The sequence below is a fragment of the Petromyzon marinus genome, chromosome 54 (assembly GCF_048934315.1).
Source record: "Petromyzon marinus isolate PM22_M1 ecotype Great Lakes invasive population chromosome 54, UKy_Petmar_22M1.pri1.0, whole genome shotgun sequence".
NCBI classification, from domain to species: Eukaryota; Metazoa; Chordata; class Hyperoartia; order Petromyzontiformes; family Petromyzontidae; genus Petromyzon; species Petromyzon marinus.
In genome coordinates, this window is record NC_133720.1 from 6,977,833 (window position 1) to 7,002,968 (window position 25,136).

General features: G+C 50.5%; 1 protein-coding gene across 4 annotated transcripts in view; it reads left to right on the forward strand.

Annotated features, from left to right (window-relative positions):
- Positions 1-25,136, forward strand: part of ZCCHC14 (zinc finger CCHC-type containing 14) — a 47,686-nt gene that overhangs the window by 11,997 nt on the left and 10,553 nt on the right. For all 4 annotated transcript variants that reach the window (XM_032974686.2, XM_032974687.2, XM_032974684.2 and 1 more), the window contains exons 3-8: positions 16,289-16,362; positions 16,530-16,601; positions 17,719-18,440; positions 23,315-23,436; positions 24,494-24,556; positions 24,762-24,792. In XM_032974686.2, the coding sequence (XP_032830577.2) occupies positions 16,289-16,362; positions 16,530-16,601; positions 17,719-18,440; positions 23,315-23,436; positions 24,494-24,556; positions 24,762-24,792 (1,084 nt within the window). The remainder of the gene's footprint in view (positions 1-16,288; positions 16,363-16,529; positions 16,602-17,718; positions 18,441-23,314; positions 23,437-24,493; positions 24,557-24,761; positions 24,793-25,136) is intronic.

Sequence of the window (25,136 nt, forward strand, 5' to 3'; positions counted from 1 at the left end):
GGAATTGACCGTCTGTAACAATGAGCATTGACAAAGGACGTGGAACAAAAGCTGAGGAGTCAGGGGGGTTGATTTCTTGAAATTGCACTGAGATACAGGGAGAGGAACACATCGATAGGATGACCAGACGAACGTTCGAGACGTCGTGTTGACTGTCAAAGAAAACTAAGTGGGCTCGGGGCAGGGGACGCATCGTGGTTAGGAGGGAAGATGCCCAACGGTTGATGGCTTAGGATTGAGTCGCAGCCAAGGGAGGAAAATATAGGCCTGAGATGATGACCATCGTGTGAAGGTGGAGGGGGGGACACGGTGAGTTGTTGTGCAAGAGTGAGGTGGGTCGTGACATCGCAGGGCTGTTGGGGATGGCGACGGCATGGGAAGGTTGTAATCCAGCAGTGGGTAGATCATGGCTCATGATAATGATATGTAAATGTACCGTTTATATGCACGTTTGTATGTATGTATGTGTTTAGTTGGCACAGTAGGGTTTACAGCTGGTGCATCTACCTGCCATTTCAGTCGGCCAACCCATGGTACCTGGGTCTCTCGCGTGACCTCTTGTTCGCAAGCCTTTGACACCTCACGTGGCCTCAAAGTGCACCTGGCCTGGCACAGGCGCCGTGGTGACCTCACCGTCACGTAGTGGCGAATGGCGGCTGTGTTGGTATTGGTGTTTACATGTATTTGTGGCATGTATATATGTATGCTACTCTTACTGATTCTCTGTTAATTCCCAGCGTTTACCTTTACACACACGTGTGTGTGCCCATGTCAACGTGTCCCGTATATTTGCGTATGCGTTTGTTTATACGTGAATATGATTTGTGTGCGTATATATGCGAAATGTCAGTTCGTGCGTGGGAATTTGATGGGATTGTGACGTCTCATTACCGTGACGGATGGCGACGACATGGCACGAGGCCTTCATCCTTCAGTGATAACGATGACATCGGCGATGATGAATGCTTCCACATTAACTAAAACCACGAAACCCACAAAAAACAACAGCAGCCATGGCTGCCCCAATGATTCCGAGTCGTGTGACGGAAGAGAGCGTTTGAATGGACTGCGTAGGTTTTTCGCGCTTGTGCTGTATGGCTCTCGGCCCTGTGCTCGGGATGGTGTTCGGCACGCCGCCCGACGGTCGTTTAGGGCGCCGCGTTGGCGAGATGTCAACTACCTCGCCTGATATGCAGGAGGTCGTGGGTTTGGATCCCAACCCTGACACCCGTTGTATATTTGGAGTTTGCACGCTCTCGCCATGCCTGCGTGGATTTTTCTCCGTGTCCTCTGGTTTTTCCCTCTACATTTAGAAACACGCGTTTTAGAGTATTTGAATGCTATAGATTTCCGCAAAGTAAGCCACTTTGTTGAGCTATCGTTTGTGGCCAGGTTGCATCTGAAAAAGAGTGATATAGCTCAGTGAGCCTTAGTTTAGAAGGACTTCCCGGAGGTCCCTTGTGCTTGGGAGTGAGACGTCTGGACGTACAGGGACTCCTCTACTTACGAACTTTCAGAGATACGAACAAACTTGTCCGTATGTCCAGTTGCCTGTTCCGACCAACCGCCGCGCAATGGTTGGCGGTGGTGGCATCTACATCGGCAGCACATGAAGAACCAGTGGCATTTACATCTACAGGAGATTGTACAACTTTTAAAGCCATTCCTAATATTTAGTGTACACACCATACAACACATTTGGAATCGACAAGTAAAGTTGGACTTGCGAACAAATCGACTTGCGAACAGACTTCTGGAACCTAACTCGTTGGTAAGTAGAGGGGTCCCTGTAGTGCTGAACAACACGCGGGACAACTCCAAAACGTGGCTGAGAAGCCGTGGCGTTTTAATCTCGCCATGTTCGCGTGCGATGGGAGCAAAAGCGGTGGGGTTGGCGGATCGGCTAAAATAACCACAGCCGCGGCGATGCCGGTGGCAAAAGTCGCCCGACGTTTCTGGCGGGCGCTCCTCTCCCCCCTCCCCTGGAGCCTCGTGAATGGTGCGTTGTTTTGTTGCCCACTGGCTTGGCCGCCCCGTGGCTCTGACCTGGGTCAAGTGTCCGTTCGTTCCGTGCTACGCTCTGAGCGGAGTAAATTTTTCGGTGGGTGATAGGCCGATGAGATGTGGATTCTGGGACTGTAAGAGCTCTTTAGCTCCTTTTCAGAGGCGGCCTTCGCCACAAACGATACTTCAAAGAAGTGGCTTATCGTGTGGACATTTATAGCAGCCAAATGCTTTCAAGGCATGTTGATTCTAAATGTGGAGGGAAAAACCGGAGGACAGTGGGGAAAAATCCACGATCACAGGGAGAACATGCAAACTCCAAATATACAGCAGGCATCGTCGGAGTCGGGATCGAACCCACGACCTCCTGCGTACCAGACGAGGAAGATGACATCTCGCCACCGCGGCGGAAGACTGGAGAGCAGCACCAATCAGGGTGGCAACAATCGTTGAAATCAAAGGTGCAGCCTTACGATGACTTACTCGGCGACTGCGGGCAGAAGAAGGGCCTGCTGTAGTTGGGTGGAGCGGCAGATGCAGTTGTTTAATTATTATAATTATAAATCATAGTTATTGTTTACAAACGGCATGGCGAGATGACATCACACGGAATTACGTCATCGCCTTGGCCACCAGGGATCAGCGCAGGGTTTTTATCGCCAAATTTTGGGCAATAGCGCTTTGATGGACGTGGACGGTTTTTTCCAGGGCAAGTGCCACAACTTTTTCGCTAAAATTCCGTTCGTGTTGAATCATCTATACGAGAGCTATCGTGTCGCTCTTCAGACGAGACAGACAGAGCTCATGTAATAATGTTTTCAAAATTAGTTTTAAGACTGAGATTTGTAAAAAATGAGTTTGTATGTTCTCCCCATGGGCAAAATGTTAACTCCCTCACCTGGTATACAGGAGGTTGTGGGTTCAATCCCGACCCTGACAATGCCTTTATATTTGGAGTTGGCATGTTCTCCCCGTGGTCATGTGGATTTTTATCCAGCTCCTCCGGTTTTTCCCTCAACATTTAGAATCAACATCACGCGTTTAGAGTACCGGTATTTGGCTGCTACACATTTCCACATAATGATAAGCCACTTTGTTGAGCTATCGTTTGCAGCTAGGTTGCTTCTGAAAAGATCTACATAGCTCACCTGGTAAAATATATATTTATATAATATTTTTTTTATAGTTACAAATCTTGAGCTTTTCACGCGCTGTAGGAGGGAATGTGTATTCATAATCTCGCCGCGGATGCATTCGCTTATTCCGCATTCGCAGTTGATCATTTCCTCCCCCCCCGTGTTTCAAGCCGCTAGCGCTTGCTGCGTTTTCTCTCGTCCGGTAACATGTTTGTTCCCTGTGGTGCGGCTGTCATTTTTTTACAGACGTTCACATATGCAACCTTTTTTCACATATCCGCCCGTACCTCGGTCGGTCTCCCATCGGGTCCAGTGTGTGGAGTCGTGCTGTATTATTAAATGTGTCTAAAATTGTATGGCCCGGACGTGAAGAATTGTTAATCGGGTTACACGTTTACATTCATGAAAAGCCGTTGATGGCCTGCGACATTTTCCTGTTTATTTTATCAACTCGTTTATTTTTTGCCACAGGTAAACACCCATTGGCCAATACTTGCACAGATTCGATTGGGGGGACCTGGTTACTCTAATAGACAGCTGATTACAGCAGTAAACATGATAAATCAATTTACAAACGATTGCACGTGGTCGAGTTTCCGAATGGCAAGGTCGTAACACCAACACGGTACAATCGGCATGAAACTAAACGTGAAGATGCTGGTAGAACACATCACATGTAAAAAAAAAAGTCGCGTATGAAAAACAGCACCGCTGTCTGTAGGATCTGTAAAAAAAAAAACATTTATAAACTCAAGAGTCTGCAAAGCAAAAGCGATCAATTGCACGTGAACAAAAACCTGACGGGCGGGACATTTTAAGGCGGTGGGAGGGTGGGTGGGTGGCAAGTGCCACCTTTGGTTTAGCAACGGGCAAAGGTGCGCTGCATGTCATGTGACCGCTGCTCTGGGTGTGCAATGACCGCACGCCTCCTCCAAGCCGCCAGCTCGGCGAGAGCTGAACGCGTGGCCGCGTGCGCGTCGTTGCCGTCGTCGCTGTTGTTCTTGATTAGGTCACCGAGTTGGAAGTGTGGCCACCCACACTTCCAGGCAGCACTGAAGCAACAGACAGCTGCGCGTGTCGGTTTTGTCTTCATTGGAGCTCATAAGAACAGCGCGGCCATGGATCTTCGCTGCTGCTTTAAATCCTTTTTTTGAGAGCCCACGCACGAAGAGAGGCCTTTCCTTTACACTGTGGAGACCCTCATTAGCACTCGCCAAAAGGCAAATATCAATAATTATGATGATGCACATCCAACAGAAATAATAACCATTTAAAGCCAGTGATGTTGATTAAGAAAACCCATCACAGCAGGGACGTAGCCTGCACCACGCATTTCCCCGCCATGGTGGGTTTTCTCATTGATCATTTACAGGAAGTGATTTTAGAAACTGGCCCTTTTGCGCCGCCTCTGCGAGCGATTTTTTTGTGTCTCGACTCGTAAGCTTCAAGCCGGTCCGGGGAAAAAAAGCCCCGCGGAAGATTTTATGCGCAGCCTGGGTTGCGCGAGACCGTGTGTGTGTGTGTGTGTGCGAAGATAGAGAAACAGTTTGCCAATCAATGGAGGTGGCCTAATATCCTGATATAGACCTTGGGCAAATTGTTGGCACCGGTTCTGGCTGCCCTGCAGTTCTGGGCTGTGGATCATTCCACACCTCTGCATCATTCGCCGCCTCCGAGAGTGAACGACGCTCCCATCGGTGGTGATCGACGAAACCGGTCCTGTCCTATCCCCACCCCCATTCTTCCACCCGCATTGCCCCGGCCCGGCAAAGTGTGTCGATGCCCTCAGAAACAACGCGGAAGAACGATACCCGCCGATCCCGTGCCGCGTTCCGACATGCTTTTGTTGCTGTCGGACGTATTTGATCAACAAATAGTAACTTATTGTTTGTGTGCTGCGTGCCGTGCAATCCTCTCGCGTGACATTACGGGGGGCGGTTTTTAATTCCGCCGGAACGTGATTGCGCATGTCGGTGAGTATTTTTGGCGCGCGCGATCCATTGGAAACCGTTTCTTTGCCGAGTGCTCTCCGGGGCGGCGGGCTTTGTGGTGCTGCCGTGGTGTGGGACATTGAGATGTTAACTACCTCGCCTGGTATACAGGAGGCCGTGGGTTCGCTCTATGTACATTGTACACTTGGAGTTTTCATGTCTCTTTCTCCCCCCGTGGTCGCGTGGATTTTTCTTCGGGTCCTCCGGTTTTTCCCTCCACATTAAGAATCAACGTCGCGCGTTTAGAGTGTTTGGCTGCTATAAATCTCCACGTGATAAGCCGCTTCGTTGGGCTATCATTTGTGATAGCCAAGTCGCTTCTGAAAAAGAGCTGTATAGCTCAGTGGGCCTTACCTGATAAAATAATAAATAGTTGTGGCCATTGTTGCTGCTGATGACGATGATGCTTTGGCTTATATTAAAAAAGAACAACTTATTTCTGCCCCCCTCTCAAATGTTATCCCGATTGTACCGTTGGTGTAGTGTCACGAGACAGAGCATCCATCAACTCGCCCCGTACGTGCCGAGCGGTTAATTGTTTTGCCATCGTCGTCATTATCATCATCATCCAGTTTTTTTGTTATTTGTACGTACGTATGTTGGGCTTCTTTCGCACCGTACGTAGCCAACCATGGGAATTGAAGCGTCGTCGCCGTTCGCGAAAATTCGATTCTCAGAATTGTTGAGGATCCACCGAGGAAGTTGTAAGGCAGCAGTGAGGCGGTTGAGGAGCCGGCGCTACCAACAATTGGCCAAACTCTGCAGTCCTCCACCATATTAAGATGTTTTCAACCCAGTAATGAGTGCGTGTCCATAGGGGCATAGTGGCTCTGCAACTCTCACGGAGCAGCACAACCAAGGGCTCAATTTTAGCCAGAGCTGTCTGGGGTGTGGGGGTCCGCTTGGGGGTTACTCCCCGTAAAATGTTCCATGAGGAATTAAGTAACCCGTCGTGTAAAGAGAATAGCCCGCGGAAGCAGGCGTCGTAGAGCTGCCTATGAGCTGCCTATGAGCTCTCTTCAAGCCTACCTCGGGTCCACGCAATAGGAGGCGGCACAGTTCCCACCCGCCCGGTCACGTGAGAGTAAAGTTCGTAGCGTGACGGTCAAGTCGATGCGTTTCTTTCTGAGAGCTGGAATTTTGGCCAACTTAAGCGGAGAATCAAATTTGATGTGGGAGGTTTTTGTTTGGCAGAACCTGCTTCTCATGCACCGCGGATGGGGTAGCGCCGGCCGTTACGCCCCACTAGGGACCCTGCCGGCCTAATCCAACCAACAAGTAGTGCAATGTTGTTGGCTGGTGAATTACCAAAAAAAGTGATTGCGGGGTACTTGCAACCTGGATTCGATCCCAGGATCGCAGCAGTGCCGACTCATCTCTCTTTAGACCCTCTTGAGCCACCCGGCCACCTCCTGGGAAAGGAACAGCCTTGTTCAGCTGAGTTCCGCTGGAGGCCATGCGAGCAACTCCACCCACCTGTGAGTAAGGGCCGAATGGTCGGCCCTCACTGACCGTCACGCTATGAACTTTACGCTCATGTGGCAGGACGGGTGGAAACTGGGTCGCCCACTATTGCGTGGACCCGAAGACGCTTGAAGAGAGTTCATAGGTAGCTCTATGACACCTGCTTCCGCGGGCCATTCTTTTTAACATGACTGGTCGGCCCTCGCAGCCGGCGACCTCGGATAAAACCACGACCGCCGGTTGTGCCTCCAGCCACTGCTGGCAGAGGTCGTGGTCGCTTCAGCTGCTGCTACTGCTGCTGCTCCGTGTCACCGTGCGTCTGGTGTCGTGGATTGGCAAGCGTTCGGCTTGTGGTGTATTAACGGTAGTAATAATAATAGCGATGTCATTCATCCAGGAAAAGTGTCACTGAGTATTCCGGACGGGGCCCAACTGTGTGGGATGTTAGCCAGCTCAATTTGAATTCTCCTTTTATTAAATCAGGGACACTTTCGCCACAGCGCCAGACTCACAGTCCGGGAGGTCACACAGTTCGATTCAATCTCACGGCTAGGTGGTTGAAACAGTGGTGCAAGCTTTAATTAAAATATTATTACACACTTTTATTTAACTTGCCCTGTTGTCTGTTTATATTCTTTCACATCTTTGCCGCTTAATGTCTTCGGATCTACGAAGCCTAACGAGCTGAAATTATGTACACTGTCTCTTCGTCTTGCGTGTCAATCGAGATTTAGTTGAAAGAACCGGTCCAGGTCTCATCGATCCTGGGCATCTTTTTGTTTTTTTTTAACTTGATTGCATAAAGAAAATTAAACATATCGAAAGGATACCACCCACATTTATTAAGCATATCAAGTTTGATGAATTCTGGGGTCAAAAGAATTAGTTTTCTACTTTTGAGTGCAAATAAAAGTGTGTGCATTAAAAACTCTTTTTTTACCTAATTGTTTTTATATCAACCCTTTGCCCCCCACCACCCTCTGTCCACCCAGTAGTGTAAATGGGTTCACCGCAGCTGGGCGATGGGCAGGTCGCGTACGGTCGGGCTAAAGTGTGGGCACCTGCCCACCTCTTCCAAGAAGTCTGACCGGCGTGGAAGGAAGGTCGCGTCAAGATTCGGTCAGTCAATCTTTATTTTACGCGCCAATGTCGCCCTCAATAAAGTAGGCATCGGTGCACATAACGACTGAACGGGTTTGTACAGATTGCCCTCGATAGAGGGGCTCTCTGGTGCTCATTTGAGTGGAGGCAACTTCCGTCAGTAGTAATGGCGCGTGAGCAGGCAATTGCAGGGTGCACCTTGGGACATTTTCACTAAAAGTTGGGGCAAAAATAAACATTCGGTAACACGTGCAATGAGCTGAAACCACGTATCCAACCGTGTTCTTGCGAGATGGAATCTTGCGGATAGTCGTCCGCGCTGAAAGCATTAGCATATATCCAATGGGTGTCTGTCTTTCAGGGCCAAACGTGTGTTGTCGTATCTGCAAATAGTTGTTTTTGCTGTGGTTTCTGTACCAACTAATTTTGGGCAATAGTCCTTTGATCAATCTGACCAGTGTTCTCCAGGGTAAGTCCCTATTTGCAACACCATCTCTACGAGAGTTACGTACGTACGGACGGACGCACGGACCCAGTAAGCATGCAACGTTGGGCCGTCATCGGCCTCCGGTTAGAACCGCTGGCCGAACAGCGTTGGCGCAACGTTCCATGTTGACGGGGAAACTAACGCATAAACGCTCTCAACTTTGGCTGGAAAGCGTTGAGAAAAATGTTCCCCGTTCCCAGGCCTTGGGTCTTGAGACCCCTCTTCCCGCAGGGCCAGCTCGGCAACGCAGCCGGCGATATCTGCTGCCCTGGCCCTGATCCACTCAGCCACGGCTTCCTGAAATCAAATCAGCAGGGGTGGCAGTTGGGAAAATCACAGAGATTGCAAAATGTGGACCGGTGGAATCGATGAGGTTTTGCCCAATGTCGTATTTAGTGCAGGTTTGCTTGATGCATCCGTGCGGAGTGCTGCGTGGCGTCGGAGGCGTGGAGGGCGCGAATTCACAGCGGGGCTTTCCAAACGCCAGTATTCGCGACGCGCCGTTGTCCACCTTCACCGGGTGAACACAAATTGTCGCTACCCACTGCACTTGCCTGATGATTGGCAATTTAGTCCCACATGCGGTATAGGCAGCGCTGACCCGAGACTGGGACGCAGAGAGGGTTAACGGATCACGCACACATTCGTGAACTCCCTCAACCGTGGGATTTGAGGTCACCGTTTGCCTGGTTTGGTCACAGTATGATGGGAGTACAGCAAGTGGGTCAGTCTCCCATCTGCACAGGGATTGAGTGTTACCAACCCCGCTCACACGCCCGGGATCTCTTCTGGTCCTCCGGTTTCCTCCCACGTGTTTAAAACATATTCATGGATTTGGCCAATCATCCAGATATAGGACCACACAGCTTTGGCAATTATTGGCGCAGGTTCTGGCTGCCTTCCAGTTTGTCTGGTATCCCGCTCTTCCATGAGAAAACTGTGCTCGTTACAAATTCCGCAAGCGCCGTTTTGAGACGCAATTTGGTGTAAGGTGACGGCGCTCACGTAAGCTAAAATAGTAATAAAATCATGACAGAAATTTTTCATTTGAATCGGCAGTGTCTACGTCATATGAGCCAACATCGAGCAGCGGCCGCCGCGATACGGCACCAGGCGTCGGCAACGTCAATGCAACGCTTTTGAGGCCACTCGAAGAACATTCCGCGGAACGTAAAAATTGCTTGGTGCTTCGACATCGCAGCCCGCTTGAGAAGCCGCCCCCCCCCGCCACCCCCCCCTGCTGGTCCCAGACGAGTCCAGAGGCAAGTCAGGACTTGCCTACTCAGGAGGCTCGCTTTGAAGCCATCTTTATTTTCCCAGGCCGAGGCGAAGGAAAGGGGAGGCACGGCCATTGAGCAGCGCTCGCGCGTCGCTCTCCGGCCCAGGGGGTGGCTCAGCAATCTGAGCGAGCGGCTCGCGAGCGGAAGGTTGCGAGTTCGAATCCTGGTTGGGTTTACGGGGGGGGGGGTGGGGGCGAGTGTTGGCGGTTGATTCAGCCAATCGCCATCACTCCTCCCGGGGGTTTAATGAAAGTGAGCACCGCTTTGTTGGGGAACGCAACAGCGGTTGTCCTGTGGATAGGCTCGTCACCCGCTATAGCAATGTGGAATTTCCGCCACTGGCTCAGGGCTCCAAACAGGAGATTTGTTCCGCCGCGTCGACGCTCGTTTGTCGCGGGGAAATCACCTCGAAAAAAAAGCGGACAAACGAGATGTATCTCGACGTGGCATGAAATGAAACTATTATAAATGCGCCTTATGTTTCAGACGGGGGGGGGGGAGCAGGACACGTGAAGCCTACATGTGCATCATGATGCCACACCCCAGGCCGTGTAGCCGCCACATCTTGGCTCTTGTCAGCTCAACCGCAAAGTCAAATTCCACTGCCCTCTCTGTCCCCCTCGTGCATTCCTATTCGTGTATACATTTTACGCGCATACAGCCCTGTTTTGTTGTCTCTCAGTCCACGGCAGGCGGGTCGTTGTGGCGGTGGGGGGAGGGTTAATTGACTGTACTTGACCGCACTGGTCGGTGTCTGGGTTCTGTGAAGGGAGGGGAGCACAGACGGTGGGAGCACAGCAGTAGGGAAACAACTGTGGGTGTTGATGTTACCGCACATGGAGAGATGTCGGGGGTTACGTTCTTGAGTTGACGTCGGGGTTTGCTTCAGATTGGTGCCAACCACCGACCACTACAACAGCAGCAGCGTTGGCAATTTGAATTTATATGACGCCTAAATTCAATCGCATCTCCAACAACGCTTTACACGGGAGAGGGGAGAGAGCAAGACACAACGGCACAGCCCAGAGCTAAGCTACCGGGGCCCAGCACCAACCACAACACCGAGACCCAGGGGCATCTGGGGCAGCCAGGGCAGCACCAACTCGGGGGCAGCCACGACAGCACCAAGCCAGGGGCAGCGCCAATGACAACGTGACCGAGGGGCGGCCGTCGGGGGAGGTGGGACCAGACTGCGCATGTGCATTTGGTGGACGGAGCATCTCGCGAGTCTGTGAATTCGATACAGAGTTCCCCTTCCGCTGCTAATTTAAATATGGCGCCTGGAATATCCCTGAGACGGGGCAGCTCATTTGCAAGGGTGTCGATTGACACACACACACACACGTGTGGTCATACCAAATATGTAACGACACGTGTAGAGACATTTATACTTGACAACTATTATCGTATAGATACACAAAACGAACATTAGGCCAAAGTTAAATACATAAATCGGTAGTTCCCCAACCATTCTGGGCCCTCAAACTATTTTTGCCGGCCACTCAATGGTAAACAAACTGCGGTGTTTCGTGTAGTAAAAAAAAATCGTGTTTGCATCAGTTGCTCGGAGCACCTTCCCCCGCATACGTTACGGCCTTGCGGGATCACAGGCAGGTTGGGGACGGCCGGCATGAATAATTAAACCACGCACGTCGCCGGATCGCGGGAATGCTCTAGTGGTGACGGCTGCGAACTTAGGGGGATTTCGGTCACTGGCAAAGAAATTTTGACTTTGCCACGGAGTGAGCCGAATCCGTATCGATTTTAACAGATTGGGGGGGGGGGGGGGGGGGTGAACGACGAGACGGTGGTCGTCGGTCATGAAGTGTTATCTCCAAGTTGCTTTCCTTTCCCTTCGACCCTCCCTCCCGTCGTCAGTCCAGAGAGCAGACTTGGTGGTAGCGCTGCGGGAGCGGTATTCATAATCCGCTTGCGTCGTCGCCTTGTGAGGCTTGGCAGGGCTCGGGCGTGGGGAGACGGGAATGGTTGTGGAGTCAGTGCGCTGTTTGATGTATTGACTCGTGGAAAAATATGCCTTTGTAAGTTACGTTTCTTCTTTTTCTTGCCCTCACCGTCTCTCAGTCCACCACCACCAATTTATTGAAGAAAGTTTTGGCAGGTGTTTTATCGGCACGACGAAAGCTGGTCTCTTCGTCAGCAGCTTTGATCAATCCACTGCTGGATGGAGGCTTCCCCTCCTCCCCCCCAAGCTGTAACTGCTAGGGTGGGCGAGATGTTAACTCCCTCGTCTGGTATGCAGGAGTGCGTGGCTTCGATCGCGACCCTGATGCCTGTATATTTGGAGTTTGCGTGTCTCTCTCGCTGTGATCACATGGATTTTTCTATGGGGCCTCCGGTTTAATACTCCACATTTATAAACGTGTGTTTGGAGTATTTGGCTGCTATACATTTCCACGTGATAAGTCGCTTCGTTGAGCTATCATTTGTGGCCCGGTCGCTTCTGGAAAAAAGCTACGTAGCTCAGTGGGCCTTACCTAGTAAAATTAACAACAATAGATACTCTTTGGTTCTTTCGGTAAAGTCACGTAGATGGAAAATTAATCCTACGTCAGCAGTTCTCCTGCTGTGTTTGTTTCACCTGATGACGGTTGCGTGTGTTGCGATAGAAACGTCGTGATCTATTAAGTTTCCATCTACGTGACTTTACCGAAAGAACCAAAGAGTATGGATTCCTGCAGTCACGAAAGCTTCAAATCAAGATACAAAAAAATTGCTTCATAGTTTTTGGATTATCTTTCTACGATGTGCAATCGATAGCTGAGAGACATGCAGACAACTTACCTCCAATGGCCTCATCTCCAGAGCCAGCCCCATCTTGATCAGGCTCGCCTGATACTCGGACCGCTTATTCTACCAAAACAAAATCGAGAACCCACGTTCTAATGCGTTCTCATTCGTGTTCCTGTGGGAGTCAAGAGGTGAAGAAACGTCCTGCAGTCAGCAGAGCCTTGCATTGGAATAAAAGAACCACTTCAGTCGGTGCAACTTAAGTGGCCATATTCTTAGCTCTTTCGGTAAAGTCACGTTGAAGGGAAACAATAAAATAATAAAATATATATAAAACAATAAAAATTCTCACGACGTTTCGACCATAACACAAACGGTCGTCATCAGACATGATGACGACCGTTTGTGTCATCAGACCTGATGACGACCGTTTGTGTTATGGTCGAAACGTTGTGATAATTTTTATTTTATATATATTTGATTATTTTATTGTTTCCCTTCAACGTGACTTTACCGAAAGAGCTATGAATTACTGCAGTCACGAAAGCTTTAAATCAAAATTTAAGTGGCCATCTTAATATATACTTGAAGTTGAAAGAGCTTCAACTTGAAACTTTTAATAATAAAATTGTCAATTACACATCTGTTGCCAGATAAAGGCCCCTCCCCGTGCCGTGTTCTTACCTGATTCTTGACGGCGCCGCAAGACTGAACCTTTTTGTCGTAGCAGAGAATTAAGTCAATCCTGCGGACTCCATCACGAAAGTAGACAGTGTTCTTTTGGGGAGGCATATCAGGACCCTTAAGTACGCGCACACGCAAGCACACCCGCACAGGTCATGAATGAACGTTATGGATGTTAGAATGAATATTAATTCGTAAGCTCACAATATGTGCTTTGGTACAAGCTTCGATATTGTTTTGTCAGGAGGATCTTGCCAAATTTTCGTAGTAGGGGCCCGTGTCTCTCAGTGTAATCCCAGTTGTTTGGCGAATACCAGTTACATTTTACGTGGGGGTTTGTGTTAGATATGGGAGGAACCCGTACCACCCGAAGGCAACCCATGCAGAAAAGGTAGAGAATACACAAACTCCACACGGACAGTTCCCGAATCGAGAATGGAACCCTCTTGTTGTAAGACACAAGTGTTACAACGCCACAACCCTGCCACCTACATATGATCCCTGCATCCACTAGAGGCCACTAAATGTGAAACTTTATAAAGGAAACATTCTTGAAAGTGACCCTGAAATGTCAACATTCATCTCACTCCTCGTGGGTGCTTGGGTGATATTAGTTTCCCGTAACTTTGCGATTGTTTTCAGATTTGTTTTGTGTTCTTTTCACGCTTGGTCATACTTAAATGTGTGAACGTGTTTCATTGGCTGCACCTCCAGTGCAAATAAAGATCACGTAACAGTTATTTAATTGCAGTTCACTCAGCATAAGCCTGCCACGAGTCAAATCACTGCAATTTCGCAACCTACAATGTTTGTTCTTACATATATTTTTTATTGCAGATGGTGTCAGTTACACAATAAATAATTTATTAAATTTCCCATTCTTTTACTCTTTGTTTCTTTCGGTAAAGTCACGTAGAAAGAGAAAATAATAAATTAAATTAAAGCATACGACGTTTCGATTGCAACACAAGCAATCATCATCAGTAATCAACCAGGTAGGGTGTTGACTGTTATGTTAGCCGACTATCTGTGTTGTATTGCATTATATTTCTAAGTGTACTAGGTTTGTTTTCTCTTTCATTTGTACCTGATGATGATTGCTTGTGTTGCAATCGAAACCTCGTGTGTTTATTATTTTCTCTTTCTGCGTGACTTTACCGAAAGAACCAAAGAGTAATTCCTGGAGTCACGAAAGCGCCAAATCAAGTTTGTTCATTCTTTGTTGATGCTGCATTAGATGTTGCATACAACTTAAAATAACAAACACAAATCTACTTATTTGCCAATAACACTGCCTTCAAGGAAAAAAAAGGTACAGTTTTTAAGGTGATGTTATTTAGAACTGTTTGAGTTTTTTTTAAATATTTGTGCTTATGAAAAAGAAAATGCCAGAAAATATGTCACGTGTTAATTATTTACAAAAACTTGTCAGGCGTTTCTATATAATGAGCTACAATAATCACCATTTTCTATTAACAAATTATTTGGTTATTGTGACCTTGTGTCCTATGATTTATTGTAATATCAATGTAACAGAAATCCTACATGTTCAGGATACATTGTTACATTAATTAAACTTGCTTAGTACACTCACAATAACCGCATGGGATAGCGCGTGTGAGAATCAATTATTTATGATGTATGAAAATAATGTCTACATTTCACTTGTCTCGAATTTGTTTCTGACGTGCATCGATGATTCAGTATTTGTCCATTTTATTGATGCATCATCAGAAGTGTTATTCACTTCCCCGGTGAACCAGTACGAAGAGTCACAAATTGGGGAACTCAATTCTACGTCAACAACAAAAACTCGACCAAACTATGTTTTATTTCACCAGATAAGGCCCACTGAGCTGTCTAGCTCTTTTTCAGAAGCGGCCTGGCCACAGATGATAGCTCAACCAAGTGGCTCATCGCGTGGAAATGTATAGCAGCCATATACTCTTAACGCGTGTTTATAAGTGTGGAGGATTAAACCGGAGGACCCGGAGAAAAATCCACACAACCACAGGGAGAGAGAGAGAGAGAGACACGCAAACTCCAAATATACAGGCGTCAGGGTCGGGGTCGAATCCATCTCTCCCCCGTGGTTTATTGGATTTTTTTTCCGTTTCCTCCGCTTTTTCCCTCCGCGTTTAGGATCAACGTCGCGCGTTTCCAGTATTTGGCTACTGCTATAAATTCCCACACGACGAGAAGCCACTTCGTTGAGCCAATCATTCGTGATCGCCAGGTCCCTTTTGCAAAGGAGCTACAGGACTCAGTGGGCCTTACCTGGTAAAATAAAAACAGTTTAAATAGTTTTAGTCTCTCGGGGTCCTGCGACGTGACGATCCACCGAGCGCGTGCTCCGCGCGAGCCGATTCCATCGCTCCGTCTCCGCGGTGGACGTCGACGCGGAGAGATTTTTCGTTTTGATGCTGCTGCAGAGTAACGGTTATCCGCGCGGTGGGCTTGTGGCAGTCCAGAGGCCGCCGGTTCCACTCCATCGCCCGGTGCCGCCTCCGTCCACCCGGCGGTGTAAATGGGTACGAATTACAGGTGGCATGTGGTGGGGTGCATTGTGGTACAAGAGGACGTGGAGCTGAGTGGATTTGCCAACGACTGGTACCAGTGGTGTCAAGTTCGGCCTCAGTGGTGGATGAGGCTCGTGAAAGGACCCTACTGGGCAGTTGGAGGCAGTGGCCCTCCAGTAGCAACGGAGAGCAGAGGATCGACGCTCACAACAACGAGCGGAGCACCAGGCAGCTAAAACACAGCATGTTGGCACAGTAGGGGGCACAGGTGTGGTGCTTCGGCCAGTCATCTCAGTCAGTCAAGCCATGGCACCTGGATCTGTCCCGTAACCTCCTGCTAGCAGGCATTCAACATTTCATGTAGTCTTAAAGGGCATATGGCCTGGCGCAGCCGCCGTGGTGATGTCACCGGTGCTTCGTGATGAATGGCGGTTGTTGTAAGTGCTGCACACTTCTTCCAAGACTTGACGGGCCAAATACCCTCGAGGCTTTTTTCGAGCTGTCTCGCACGATGTATGTGGGATAAGGAGACGGGTCATTGCTAGAAAACATCGCCTGTTGCTTTTAAGGCCACAGTGTTGTTGTTATTGACGAGCCTGTTGAGTCTTTTTGTTGATTGTGTTGATTGTGTTATTTACTCCCTCCCCTGTGGGGGGCACTTCTGCCAGCGTTGGTCGTTGCAGGGCTGCCACTCTTTCTTTCTCCACCATCTCAGTGGTCCTCTCGAGCTCGGCGAGCCGGGTCCGTGCGGCGAGCGGTCGCAACGACGCAGCGTCGCTATCGTTACGAACACGCGTGTCTTTGTCATCGTCGTCATCCTTAATCTCTTCCCCCACCCCACCTCCACCGCCGCCCCCACTGCCTTGCCCTTTAGCCTCCATCGAGAGGATCGAACGCAAGAACCTGTCGAAGAGGAAGGGGGAAAGGTGCACCGAGTATTACCTGGAGGTGAGCGAGAAACATCGCCCGCCCTGCGACCGCGGTCGGGGGTCTGGAGTCGCGTCGCCGCACCCATCCGTCGCACGGTGCTACAACGGCGTGCCCCCCACCCCTCTCGTTTCGGTCTTACCCTTGCCCGCGCTCGCGCTCTCATGATTGAACCTCTCGCCGCTCAGGTGTTTTGGTCGGACGGCTCGACGGTGACCCTGTCCAAGACGTACCAGGAACTTCACGACTTTCTCTCCAAGGTCGGTGCCGCCGTAAGCCGCGTGGGCGTTGTCGCCAGGAGGTTGCGTCGAATTGCTTGGTAGCGGCAAGGGCCCGTGGCGGGTGGGTGGAGGGGGGGGTGCGGGGGTGGTGGAGGTGGGGTAACTGTAGTAATGCCGTCCGCGCCTGGTAATGCGCTGTCAAAAGTGGAAACAGATGTGTGCCCGCGTGCCCACGTGCCCACGTGCGTGCGCGTCAGTGAGTCGGACGAAAGAGACGAGAAACATTGTCGTCTGGACGAGAGTGGCGTCTAGTAGTGGTAATGGTAGGAGCCGCAAAGGACTCTAATCTTAGTAGTCTTATTGTGTGTTCATCACTTTCTGTAGCTTTGCAACCCTGTGGGTTTTTTTTTTACCACTGTAGATTCATGCAGCTGTAGATTGTACATACGCCGCTAGTGGGGATAAATTATTAAAATAATTTGTAAATTTTATTTTGAAGCCCTGATCACAACAGTTGACTCGACCATCACATCATGAAGAGACTGAATCGTAATGCAATGTATTCTAGCGGCAGGGACACCAAAGGATTCATTCTCAGATTTGGAATATTCCAGAGTAAGCGACGGACCAAATTTAATAACGATTTTTTTTCCCGTGTCAAATTATTATCGGTGACCGAATGGAGTCCATCAGCTTGGTAGACTTGATGAGAACCTGCTTTTAATTACAACTCATTCCATGTGAGTCTATCTGTGTGAGTCTATGGGTCTCTTTGTGAGTCTATGGGTTTCTTTGTGGTGAGTCTATGGGTCTCTTTTTGTGAGTCTATGGGTTTCTTTGTGGAGAGTCTGTGGGTCTCTTTTTGTGAATCTCTGGATCTCTATGTGAGTCAATGGGTCTGTGTGTGAGTCTGTGGGTGAGCCATTGGTGACTGGGTTGAGACCATAAACTCACTACTCTCCAGAGCCCAGTCTTTGTGGGTCTCTATGTGAGCCTATGGGTTTCTATGTGAATGTGTGTTCTCTCTGCGAGTGCATGGGTTTCTATGTAAGTCCATGGGTCTCTTTGAGAATCCCCCCCCCGTTTAGCACACAATTGATAGATTGGGCTGCTCAACAAATCCGTCTGATGCCTCTAAACCTCGTTTTTGTCTCAGCTCCCTCAAATCTTCCCCAACGACCACCTGGAGAGGCTCTTCCCACCCCCGCCGGCCCGGGGGGCGACGGCATTCTCCACCCACCGCACCAACTCCTCGACGGAGAGACCCACCCCGTCGGCGGAGAGGGCCCTTCCTCCGCGGTCCCCGTGCCCGAGCCCCGGCCCGTCGGCCCCGTCGCCGACGCGGAATCACGATCGCTCGGCCTGCGGGCCCCGCTCGTCCCCGACGAGGCCCCACTCGTCGGCGGGGCGCGACGTGAGGATGACGATGACGACGGGCGTGGGGGCGGCCGCGCGACCTCCGACCCCGCGCACGCGGAGCAACTCGCGCGACAAGCAGGCGGAGCGTGCCGACACGCCCTCGTCGGCGGTGGGCGGAGGGGGTGGGCGGCACGCGCGGCCCAGGAGCCGGGATGAGCGGCACGGCTCGTCGGTAGCGCCACCGGCGAGCTACGACGGGCGGGCCAACGGCGTTGAGGAGCGGGCGGAGCGAGCGGAGTGGGCCCCGCCGGGCCGGATCGTTTCGCCTGGGCGGCACGCGCACGGGAGGACGCGGGACGAGGTGACGGACCGGCAACGCTGCCTGCCGACACGGTCGCCAACTAGATCGCCGCTGCCGACGGAGAAGGGCGGCGGTGCCGGCGGTGGCAGAGCGGTGGTGTTCCACTCGCCTCCGGTGCACGGCGAGAAAAGGCCGGTGGACGTGGAGGCGGCGATGAGGTGAGTGGCTGTCATCGAGCTCTACCACCACAGGGTTTAATTTTCTCACCGAACATTTTTTTCCGGGGTCGCAGGTAGACCGGAGTCGGTGGCTCGCGACTAGTAGCCACGGCCAATAGCGAGAGGCATACTGGATGTGGTGGGCCGGGTGTGGGAATATTTTCTCGGTGGTTGACCCAGAGTGTGTGGGCGGTCATTTATAGAGTAAACTAGTAGCCACGGCCAATAGCGAGAGGCATACTGGATGTGGTGGGCCGGGTGTGGGAATATTTTCTCGGTGGTTGACCCAGAGTGTGTGGGCGGTCATTTATAGAATAAACTGTTGGTCACAATGCGTACCTGAGCTCTACTTTCCTGACTGTCCAACGCGCATTCAAATCTTTGTTATTGAATTAAAATACAGTGGACCCCCTCTTAACAACCACGCCTGTTAACGACTAATCGCTTAACGACGGCCCTCCATAGAGCCCAATGTGTGGTGTATAGTGTAGTGTATAGTAGTGTAGTGTATAGTGTAGTGTATAGTCGTGGAGAGTAGACCCCCTCTTAACGACCACCCCTGTTGACTAATCGCTTAACGACGGTCTTCATAGAGCCCAATATGTAGTGTATAGTAGTGTAGTGTATAGGGTAGTGTATAGTAGTGTATAGTAGTGAAGTGTATAGTAGTGTAGTATATAGTAGTGTAGTGTAGTAGTGTGTAGAGGTGTATAGTAGTTTATGGTAGTGTAGTGTATAGTAGTGTAGTGTAGTAGTGTATAGTAGTGTAGTAGTGTGTAGTGTATAGTAGTGTAGTGTATAGTAGTGTAGTGTATAGTAGTGTCGTCTATAGTGTAGTACAGTGAGGGAAAAGAGTATTTGATCCCCTGCTGATTTTGTACGTTTGCCCACTGACAAAGAAATTATCAGTTTATAATTTTAATGGTAGGTTTATTTGAACAGTGAGAGACAGAATAACAACAAAAAAATCCAGAAAAACACATGTAAAAAAAAAATGTGGGGGTGGGAGGTGGCACGTGCCCCCCCAATGATCCAATCGAAATCCATAATTTAGATCGGATCATTCGGGTTTATTAGTAATAAATCGGCATTTTGTGACCCCCACTGCCACTGTGTAGCATATTATTACGTGCCAGGGACTCTATGAGAAGATATGACAATAGTCTGAGTCCATAATTGGCAATAAGTACCGGCAAAGCGGTTATAAGTGACTCACAGAATTGTGCGCAGTTGCGTTTACAGTACACGACGTCCCTGAAGGCATCAACACCTTCAGCGAGCGCGATGCCGATCACACAACGCGGTTCGAATTCGACCCTCGATCGATGGCTGCGCCATCGCCGCACACGCGTCGAATACAAAGCAAGGGACAAGTCCTTACTTACTAACAACTCCTATCGTTTTTCATTGCTGGAGGGGTTGCCCTCCCCCTACCTGAAAATCCTGGCTCCGCCATTGGATGAGAGTACGCCGCCACATACTGTAGCGTTCGGCGCGTACACCCAGAATTCCCACACCGCTCGGCCGCCGCAGCTCAAGACAGCAGTTCGTCGTCGACCGCTCAGAATCTGTGTTACAACGGCACGCGTTCCGCATTATAACGGCACGCGTTCCGCATTATAACGGCACGAGTTCCGCATTATAACGGCACGCGTTCCGCATTATAACGGCGCGAGTTCCGCATTATAACGGCACACGTTCCGCATTATAACGGCACGAGTTCCGCATTATAACGGCACGCGTTCCGCATTATAACGGCACGCGTTCCGCATTATAACGGCAGGCGTTCCGCATTATAACGGCACGCGTTCCGCATTATAACGGCACGCGTTCCGCATTATAACGGCACGCGTTCCGCGTTGTGCGAAAAGCGTTCCCGAATAGAAGAACCGCGTTGGAGCGAAAACGCGTGGCGTGAACACCACGCTGTTAACCGAGGACTTACTCTGCCATCCACAAATACCACTGCCGCCTGTGACTAAACGGGGTCCTCAGATGTAGTGACTGGATGTATGTGCAGTATGTTGAACTTCTTTCGCACCGTACATAGCCAACTGTGCTAATCGGAGGTGCGGGGGAAGGACAACAAACTAAGCACAACAACAGCAAATAGTTCTAAAATAATTTTTTTTCAATCTAGACTTAAAAGTAAATACTCTTTGGTTCTTTCGGTAAAGTCACGTAGGTAGAAATAAAATTTAAATGAAACGTGTGTGGATTCCTGCAGTCACGAAAGCTTCAAATCAAGATTAAAAGTAAATACCCAGTCACCAGTGGCTGCAAAAGCAGCCCTGATCACATACAATTTAGGTTTTCTCACTTGACTTGGCTAAATGCCAGCCCTGAGAATTAAAAATATCAGTTTGACCCATCGGGCGACGAACATTACCCTCGTGTGTCATAGTGGGTGGGAAAGTGCTGCCCCCCTCCTGTACATGGACCAGAGGGGGCACTCGAAGGTGGGGGGGGGGGGGGCTCTAAGAGATTGCTCCTTGGTATCCGCTTCCGAAACGAGCCCCGTTGTCTTAACGCGACGCTGAGGGTCGACGAGCTAGTCCTGCGACATTTCCCGATGGATTCTTCGTGTCGTGAAGGCTCAGCGCTGTTAGCGCAACCTGCGATGACGTTGCGAGAAAGTATACATTTTTTTTACGTGCGTATAAAAGCCAAACAGGAAGGGCTGCTTGGTGGGATGCTGTGGTGGCTAGGAGATGTTAACTAACCTTGCCTGGTATACAGGGCGGTCGTGGGGTAGATCGCGACCCCGACGCCCGCTGTATATTTGGAGTTTGCATTTCTCTCTCCCCGTGGTTGTGTGGATTTTTCTCCGGGTGCTCCACATTTACAATCGACGTGCCTTTATGGAGTACTTTGCCACTGTAAATTTCCACACGACGATAAGCCACTTTGTCGGGGCCTATCACTTGTGGCAGTCAGGTCGCTTCGAAAAAGAGCTTTATAGACCTCAAGTGGGCCCTGACCTGGTAAAATATATTGTTCAATAGTTTTTAGTCCACCCCTCGCGTCGAACTTTCTCACTGCGCGCGGCACTTGTTCTGTTTTTATTTTTAGCCAAGTCAAGAGGCAGATGAGGTAATGGAACGACAACCCGCTTTCTCTCCCTGGTGGCTCCGTGCAAACAGCTGAGCCTGATGTCACGATGATGGGGAGTTACCCCACGGGAGTGGCACGCACGCCACCCGCCGCATATAGCGACTCGCATCACTTTTCCAACTTTGTCCAGCGGTGGATCGACGAGGCGGCTGTCGAACATTTCGTTATTTCGCTTAACACGTTGTAGTTGTAGGATTTCGCGACCAATTTTGTCCATGATGGGGGTTCTGTGTGGGTTGGGTCGCGTAAATATAAACGTGTCGTTAAAACCGCCAGCGAACCCGACACAGCCAATTAGTCTCAGGTTTGGTCACGTAAACAAAATGTGGCAATTAGTTATGAGTGCAGCACATGGAGAGTAAACCCACAACATCTACAACTCGCGAGTACCGTGATGTTCCGCCTCCTATCTTTCACATTTATGTGTACGTGATCTAACCCATTCCCCCCCCGCCCCGCTCTGTTATGGATATGACTTATTTACTCACCATTGCTTTTCTGCGCGGTTTGTTCGATTGTTTAATCGGCAACTCCCACCCCTCCCCAACCCCACGACTGCCCTCTCACCCGTTGCTTTTCTGCGGGTGCAAGAATTCAGCCAATAGAGGACCGCAGAGCTTGGGCAATCGTAGGTGCCGCTTCTAGCTGCCTTCCAGCTTGCCGGTGGTTTTTCCCGCGCTCTCTGAATCGTTCTCTCTCTCTGAATCGTTCTCTCTCTCTAAATCGTTCTCTCTCTCTCTGAATCGTTCTCTCTCTCTGAATCGTTCTCTCTCTCTGAATCGTTCTCTCTCTCTGAATCGTTCTCTCTCGCTCTCTGAATCGTTCTCGCTCTCTGAATCGTTCTCTCTCTCTGAATCGTTCTCTCTCTCTCTGAATCGTTCTCTCTCTCTGAATCGTTCTCTCTCTCTCTGAATCGTTCTCTCTCTCTCTGAATCGTTCTCTCTCTTTGAATCGTTCTCTCTCTCTGAATCGTTCTCTCTCTCTGAATCGTTCTCTCTCTCTGAATCGTTCTCTCTCTCTGAATAGTTCTCTCTCTCTCTGAATCGTTCTCTCTCTCTGAATCGTTCTCTCTCTGAATCGTTCTCTCTCTGAATCGTTCTGTCTCTCTCTCTGAATCGTTCTCTATCTCTCTCTGAATCGTTCTGTCTCAGAATCGTTCGCTCTATATCTATGAATCGTTCTCTCTCTGGGAGCGAATGAAAACTATGCGCGTTATACATTTTAAGTAAATATTTTATTATTATTTATATAGTCGGTATAGTGCCTATAATAGAGGTAAAAAGCCACTCGGCTTAATTGCGTCGGTTGCTGCTCTCCCATGACAGTAAGGGGGGGGGGGGGTCTGCTGTCGCTACTGCGTTACGAGGCATTCCACCTGTTCTACGAGCACAGGGTTATTCTGTGTCTCTTTATCATCATCATTAGCATCGGCCAGCCATGATCAATCTACTGTTGGGTGAAGGCCCTCCCAAGGCCGTCGTCATCCTTCACGCTTATGGGGGACCGCACCACAAATAGGTTCGCTCCACAGACGGACTCGACTCAGCGAGCGGACACCGAATCTAACCGTGTGGGTTCCCGCCATGAATAGATTCAAACACAGATGGGCTGAATCTGGCGAGCGAACCGAATCTAACCGTGGGGGGGACCGCACCACAAAGAGGTTCAATCGCAGATGGACTCAACCCAGCGAGCGGACACCGAATGTGACCGTGCCGGGGTGTGTGTGTGTGTGTGGGGCACCGTGCTGTGGATCGCAGGCAGCTGCTGACGAGCGCGCCGGCCCACGTGCTGCGCAGCGTGCACGTGCGAGGGTTCCTGCACGGCGGATCTCTCGCCAGGGCTCACCACCACCACCACCACCGCGGCAGCGGCGGCATCCGTGAGTGGGTGGGATCCACCTCCCCTCCTCGCTCCGTGCCACGGACGACGGGAAACCTCTCCCCTCCCCTCCTCGCTCCGCGTCGCGCAAGAGCCTTCGCTCACGAGCCTCCGCTCCTCGTTCGAAACTCGCTCGTTGTTCCTGAGCTCCCCCCCCCCCCCCCCCCTCGCGACCCCATTAAGCTCCCCCTCTCATAACCACCAACACCGCCGTTACCGTTCCCTCTTCACATTCTCATCACGTGCCTATCACTCATTAACCTCCGTTCATTGAATCCTTCCGTCGTCGTCAATTTCCCTTTCGCCGAATTTACGCATCATCACAGATTCCTCTCATCTATTTAATTGACCTCATCTCCACCGTTAGAATTCACACGCACGCGTTGTTGTACCGTTCTTGATTCTCTTGTCAAGCGCCTCGGTTAAGTTGCGTGAAGATAAGGTGAGCCCCCCGAGGGGATAACCGCGAACGTCGCGCCAGTTTTCACAATACGCTTGTGCGCGAGCTCGGATTTCACGATTTGATGAGTGTCGTGGTGGGGTTGTCAGCCGCGTCGTCGTTTGCAGCTGCTGTGATTATTGGAGCCGGTCTGAGAATTGCACGTTTAAAGACTGATTAAATGAGAAGCGCTCAATAATGCCGTGGCGCCGCGAGCCACTGTCTCCCTGCGCAGCGAATTACACAGCCCCGTCATAGCTAATTACGTGACCCCGTTAGCGGTACTTACACGACTTAATCGCTAATTTACTGACCTCGTTACCGCCAATTACGTGACCTTGTCATCGCTAATTACACAACCCCGTTATCGCTAATTACGTGACCCCTTTAGCGATACTTACGCGACCTCATCGCCGATTACATGACCTCGCCATGGCTAGTCACACGACCTCGTCATCGCTAATTACGTCACCTCGTTATCGCCAATTCAAGTCCCCTGCGAGGCCGAATGCCGCGTCGTTATGTTTTGTTACTGCCGCGCATGCCGATCGCGCGTGCGACGCGTGCGGCTCACGACTTCCCCTTTCCGCTTTTGTGTGTGCGCGTTCCGTTCCGCTAGACTCGGCGCAGGGCGGCACTCACGTTTCTAAAGAGAGGGCGGCGGTCGGATCGGCTTCGAGAGGTGAGACGTCATTTCCAAGACGGGGACTTGAATGCATTTTTCGTGAGCGGCGTGCCCGCCCCTCCCACCACCATCCCCCCCCACCACCCCCCTCGGTCTTCGTCGTTGTAAAGCACGGACGGATGTCACGCGACGGTCGGGCGGCCAGGCGCTCGCCGAGCTAAATCGCCTCCCTTCTGTTCCGTCTGCTCTGGTCCGCGTTTAGGTGGCGGGCAGTTGACGGTGAATGCGTGCAAGTGAGTATTCGACACGCGTGGACGTCGTGTGCAAAGGCAAAGTTCCCCCCACGTAGCCTCAACAGACTGTTGGGGAAAGTGCTATAAGTGAGCACCTATGGAGGCCGGCACGGCAAACGACGGGGTGGGTGGGTAGCTCTACGCCTGGCTGCCTTTGTCTCCTCAGTGACGATGTTTACACACCGCACCAGGTACTCATTTGAGGCTGAGTCGACCTAGGGGAGGTCCAGGATCGGTTCAAATGATCGTCACTGGTGTTGGCCGTGAGCGGGAATCGAACTCGGGTCGCTGGGTTCGTAGCGTAGCGCGCTAACTGCTACACTACCACTCCCCCTCGACACACC